Source organism: Micropterus dolomieu, linkage group LG09 (assembly GCF_021292245.1).
Source record: "Micropterus dolomieu isolate WLL.071019.BEF.003 ecotype Adirondacks linkage group LG09, ASM2129224v1, whole genome shotgun sequence".
Taxonomy (NCBI): Eukaryota; Metazoa; Chordata; class Actinopteri; order Centrarchiformes; family Centrarchidae; genus Micropterus; species Micropterus dolomieu.
In genome coordinates, this window is record NC_060158.1 from 10,874,379 (window position 1) to 10,880,378 (window position 6,000).

Sequence of the window (6,000 nt, forward strand, 5' to 3'; positions counted from 1 at the left end):
AGTAATATTATTACTTGTGAAAATATGTGTACACCTTGTTAAAACTAAACTAAAAAAAGTCACTTATAACATCTCCTTGAGCATGCAAAAAATGCAATGTCAGTGTACGTTTACAGTGAGTGTCGCGGTAACTTAAGGAAATGTGAGAATTAATAAAGCTTTGGTGATCTGATAGCTGCATTACATAATGCATAGGCTGGTTAATGATGGCATCATGCACATAGCCAATAATGCTGTTTGTCATTTGCTCATGAACATATCCAGAAAAATTCCCTTCAGATCAGTCTGTCACTATGCACACAGATTTTCATCTGTCACTTTTAAGAAATACACTTGTTTCCCTTCTTGCTGAGAGTTAGATGAGAAGATTGATAACATTTTTGTGTGTTTGTTAAAAATGAAGCTACAGCCAAGAGATAAGCTTAACATAAAGACTGCAAACAAGGGGTAACAGCTAGCCTGGCTTTGTCCTTAGGTATCAAAATCTGCCTCTTGTTTATTTAATAATCAGTACAAACACCTAAGTGTAAACAAATTAAATTTAACATGTTAATTATTGAGCTTTAGATGGGCTGGTAGGCAGATTTTGTTACCTTCAGACAGAGCCAGGCTAGCTGTGTCACTACTCCACTCAATATGCTAAGCTAAACTAACCAGCCGCTGGCATTAGCTTCATATTTAACATACAAACATGAGAGTGGTATCAATCGTCCCATCTAACTCTTGGCAGGAAAGCAAGTGTATTTCCCAAAATATCAAATTATTCTCTTCCTTCACATCTGTTCTGTTGGGCTGTTGTTGACTGAAAGATTCCCCAAAAGGAACGTAAAGCTAGTAAATTTTTTGCTCCATTGTAAGTCTGTGGACAAAGATGATTTTAGAGCTTCTCAGAAGCTGCGTGCACGCATCCATTAGCTTGCCCAGGTGTGTGGATTTTCCAGCCAGCCTGACTGTAGCTGCACCATGGCCAGACTGGCTGAAAGCCAACATCTCCTCTGATTTTACCCAGTAGCGTTACATGGTCACAAACTGCAACTGGAAGCATAGTCACCGATTTCAAATAAAACATTTCCTCTTCATCAGGAAGGACACATTTTGAGTGGCATTTAGTTAATCAGGAATCAATTTGTTTATTAAAGCAAGTGTTTCAGGGAGGCTTGACAGAAACAATGGAGATTACTGTTCTCTCACCGTAGTGCATTCTTAATATAAATACACACAAACTAAAATTTCACTTTTCTTTGGTTAGAGTAGTTCAAATCAGAGGAGAAGCCGACCAAAACACACCACATATTATTCGTCCTTCTCGGCAACTGCATTCTGTTCCTGTGGTGAAACCCTCTGCAGTACCAACAGACCAGAGAAGGTCAGAGAGATCCCAACCCACCACAGTGTTATCTGTGCTTCACCAAAGATCAGCTGGCCCAGGAAAGCCTGCAGAAGAAAAATCAGGATCTTAGTTAAAGTGAATCAGTAAATCAATTCCATTCAATGAGGAAGATGGAGATGTCAAACATGGAGTTGAACTTTGACAAGAAGGTCCTGTTAAAAGCCTACAGTTAGACAAGTTATTTCTGAATGTAGTCCAGCCTATTTTCTAAAATAAAGTAGTTTATATAAGGAAGAAAGGATGTAAGGTCACTCTGAAATTAACTCGCACTCCGCTACAGTCTGATATGATGAATTGTGCTTATGGGACAAGTAATAAGGCAGGGAGGGTGTGCAGGAGGTCCTGTAAGAGTTGCTACTTACGGAAGATATGAAGTTGGAGGCGGTCGTGGTCACAGTGGTTCGGGTGGAGGAGGAGGAATACCTGAGTGCTTTGGCAAGAAAGGTCCACATCACAGCATTGCAGGTGAAAAGCAGCCCGCCGCACAGCAACCTCAAAGGGATGTGGAGCTGAAAAATAAAAGCAGAAACATATAAGTTAATGACAACTGATTACGGTTTCGTGTCCTATTCAGTTCTCTACATCTTAAACATTTTGTTTCAGGATAAAAGTAACAATAAGAAATGTTTCAGTGAAATCGAATGCAGCCATCTAAACAATATTTGCACCTGCCTGACAATACAGTTGTGTTTAAGCAGATGAGTCCGGGTGGAAGGGACTTGAAAACCCTGCAGCCTATTAACAAGACTGCTTTATGTTTTGTAGGGTTGATTTGAAAAAAGGCAACATAACTAATAACTTCACCTGTCAAATAAATGGAGTAAAATATGCAATATTTCCTTCTGAAATGTAGTGCAGTAGAAGTATAAAGTAACAAAATTGAAATGCTCAGGTAAATATAGTACAAGTAGCTCAAAAATTGTAATGAAATCATTACACACCGTTAACTAGAGCATTATATGGCTCAGGGTCCTTGATATTTTGTCGCATTCAAACCTTGTGGTGAATATTAATATAATTTTGCATCCACCTCATCTGCTATTTTAATTATCCCTCAGACTAAAGGTCACTGTTTGACGTCCATCCTTTAAGGACACAGACAGTTGCCTGCAGAGGTTTCTGACATCACTGTGTGACAGAGAGCGTGAAGGTCACACCTGACCCTCTTTTACAAAACCTGACCCTGACGCTCAGCCATCACACCAACCATGCTAAGACAAGTTGCACAACGCGATGGCACACGCACACACAGATTCGTACGAAGCTGCAATGTCATTCAAACATGCGGACACGGCACGAGAGCGCAGCTGGCTGCTGCTGCATGGGCTCCCCCGTGTGATGCTGCTGATGTTGAAGGAGTCAGGCAGGAGAGGCGGGCGGGGACAACCCCCCCCCCAACTTCCTCGGCGAGAAATCGCAACGCTTACAGGCATCCACGTCGCCGGCGCTGCATTATTCACAGCAAATCCTCCCTGTGTTAATAATTAACGCAGCTCTTACTCACCCGGTCACAGGCTGTAGTTTCGTCCGCTTGTCTAAATTTTCGCTGCTCTCCCCACGTCCGGAGTCCGGTTTCACAGACTCCCTTCAGATAGTCGGCTCCGAGGGACAGCTTGGCCGACGACGACGCCACGGCCCCGAGGAAACCCGCCAGCAGTGCATAGAAAACTCCCGGAAACATGTTGATGAGGCACATCATTTTCTAATCCATCTTTACATCACGGCTGCTACTGGTCCGGGTCGTGCAGCCTGCATGGTTGTGTGTGTGTCACTGTGTGGCACGTTTCCCTGCACTTTCTACAGACAGCCGTCCGGTGGCAGTCACACAACACATGGTTAACACGAAGCAGCGCTGTGGTTGGACTGACCCCCCCCCCCCCCCCCCGTGGCATTCTGGGAGGTGTAGTTCCACAATTTTATAACCTCAGTTGATTGAATCATGACTTTGCGTCCAAACTTGCTAGAGTAATCGTAAAACTATAGTATAGTGTTTTAATCCGATATTTTAAATAAACAAGAGTGAGGTTAAGCAGATCATTAATAGACAGGGAATTCTCTATTCTTCTATGCTATCAATACTGGGTGCAGTAGAGGACAATCAATGCTAATGTAATGTCCTTGAGTGTTCAATTGATCCAGACAACTTGGGACAGACTTCTGTATACTAATGAGCTGCATTATAAAGGCTCATTACATTAAAACACACCATATAAGTGGAATAGATGGGATGAGTGTATGTGCAGGCAGTCACACATGTACACCACCACCCCACACAAAAACCTCAAATCCCTTTCCGATAGAGAGAGAGAGAAATGAGCCTGTCAGAGAGTTGGAACCAGAACGAGACTAAATTATTCTCGTAAGTAGAAATAGAAAGTGGAGTCATCTTCATGTATGTATGAGCCTGTAATGACTAACTATTAATCGGAGCGCTGTAATAAAGACAGGAGTCATCAGACACAGACGGCCATTGCCTCATCAGATTCTGCAGCTGAACATTTTGCTTAAAGATGAATAACACTGACGAAACACTGGTGTCAGTGTATCAGTGCTGAATATTTCTTTTGAATACATTTTTTTATTTTAATAATGACTGTCAGGTAATAAAACAAACAGGCACGTAGCTTAACGGGAACAAGTTGTGTATACATTAACACATCATCGCCGTTTATGTTGGTAATGCGAACAGTTGTGTATTTAACACATCCAGCAGTCATAGAGCAACATCATTATTAGTTTGGGAGTCGTGTTTCTTGCCACCTGGTGAATGTAAGTCCAATATTAACTCTATTTTAGTTCTATTCTTGGTCTGTAAGTTAGGCTACTAAATAAATGTCTGGCTCTTTAGCTGCTAAATATTCCATTATGTTCACCAGCTAGTCGCTAACTGTGTCAGGTTATAGTGTATTGAGTTTTTTTCACTGAAAGTAGCTGCCTTCTGCAGCCAAAAACACAGGAGACATTGTGACTTCTCGTTTTAGGAAAAGCACAGGTGTTACTAATAACATTGATGATGGATCTCTTGTATGCAAACCTCCCCGTACAGCTGTGACAGCGAGTCTGCATGCACGGCGCCACGACACGAAAGCAGCTAAGTTGAAGTAAAAAATTATTATATTTTTTGTTTTATTATTTAGGAGTGCGCTTTTCATATTGTCATGTGACTGTCTTAAAGTTACCATGATGAACAGGGTCTTAACTCAATCTTGATCAAATTTCATTTGGCTTTTTAGAGCAGAATTCCCAAATCCTTCAAAGTAAATTACATCACATCTTCTAGGTGATATCATGATTTTCTCACCTAGAGGAAGTGTAACCCTAGTCAGTTTTGTGGCCAGTAGAGGTCTCTAATGTGCTACAGAGAAAAAACATCCACCACAACTGGGTGTCGATGTAAATCACTGACTTGCAACCAGTGTGCATATGAAGCTATGTAGTGGGTTGAGGCAACAATTACTTTAAATTACAGTTTGTTTTGCCTGTTGATGCTTTGATGACCAACATTACCTTCCCATCTTGATATTTGTGAGCAGTAAAATCTTAATAAGCCTGCATAGAGGCTGTTATGGCATTATTGCTGCTTCTGTATATGTCAAGTTAAGGTATAAAGTGATTTCCAACTAAGAGGGGTGATCACAGAGTCCTTAAATGGAAATAGAGGAACAAAAACAAGGAAGGTAATAAAAGAAGCTCATAACAGTGCAGGGATAGAACTTGTGCAGGTGTGATTGTGTGTGTGGCGTTGGTGCATAATGTGTGTGGGTTTTCCTGTTGTGTGCGGAAAAGGAAATTAAAGTGTTGAGCACTGACAGTGCAGAGGAAAATAAATACTGTGTTGTTTCTGTCAGTGTCCTCTAATCCCACCGAAACAAGCTTCAGGGAAATGGCCTTCCTCGGTTTTTTCTGGAGTGTCTGCTTAGGAAAAAGTCTGAAATCAAGTGGAGCCATTAGGAGTTATCGCCTCGCTCTTCTGACAACCACAAATGTCAAGTTAGAACCCAAATTGGGGCTCCTTGTGCTCCTGTTCAGTTGAGCCATAATTGAGCCCTAAGAGACCTTTTAGTATCTCTTTTACTGAAGGTTTGTCACTGCCTTCTTGTATCTCTGTCCAGCTTTTCTGCTTTTTGGTCATGGAAGGTGATTTAATAAGGAAGAAGATCCTATCTTGAAAGTGCATAGTTCATTAGTGTAACAACTTTAACTATGACTATAAGTATAACTCCGCAGTTTGCAGACAAAAATAGATTTTGACATAATAAAATGATAAAATTTATCTTTTTCTTATATTGTTGCACATTTCCTTATGTCTTGCCTGTATTTCTGTAATCACCCCTAATTATTAGACCTCTTCATTTCATTTAGAGATGCAGTTAAACACCGTAACAACCTTTACTTTAACACATTATTTAGCTAATTTAACATTTCTTGGCATGACATAGTTCATGTTGTTGCTGGAAAGTAAGGTGACAGTTATTGCTACTGCTGAAATTGAACTTTTGACAATTTTTGTCATTGGATTCCTTTTGTGTGTTTTTAGAAAACACACTCAACAAACAACTACACATCTCTTTATCTCATCTATCCCTCAGGAATCCCGTGACCCACAGTAC

At 40.8% G+C, this 6,000-nt stretch overlaps 1 protein-coding gene across 1 annotated transcript; it reads right to left on the reverse strand.

Moving 5' to 3' along the window:
• Positions 1-1,105: 1,105 nt before the first annotated feature.
• On the reverse strand, positions 1,106-3,218 carry LOC123976633 (transmembrane protein 42). Its single transcript, XM_046058936.1, has 3 exons — positions 2,895-3,218; positions 1,753-1,899; positions 1,106-1,434 (listed from the first exon to the last, which is right to left on the reverse strand). The coding sequence occupies exons 1-3, from the start codon at positions 3,087-3,089 to the stop codon at positions 1,294-1,296; spliced, it is 483 nt and encodes a 160-aa protein (XP_045914892.1). The 5' UTR covers positions 3,090-3,218; the 3' UTR covers positions 1,106-1,293.
• Positions 3,219-6,000: the final 2,782 nt, after the last annotated feature.

Coding starts and splice junctions, on each gene's coding strand:
- LOC123976633 (XM_046058936.1), bottom strand. CDS start 3,089: ATGATGTGCCTCATCAACATGTTTCCGGGAGTTTTCTATGCACTGCTG. Junction 1,900..2,894: donor AAACTACAGCCTGTGACCGG/GTGAGTAAGAGC, acceptor TTTATTTTTCAG/CTCCACATCCCTTTGAGGTT. Junction 1,435..1,752: donor CCTCCAACTTCATATCTTCC/GTAAGTAGCAAC, acceptor TTTCTTCTGCAG/GCTTTCCTGGGCCAGCTGAT.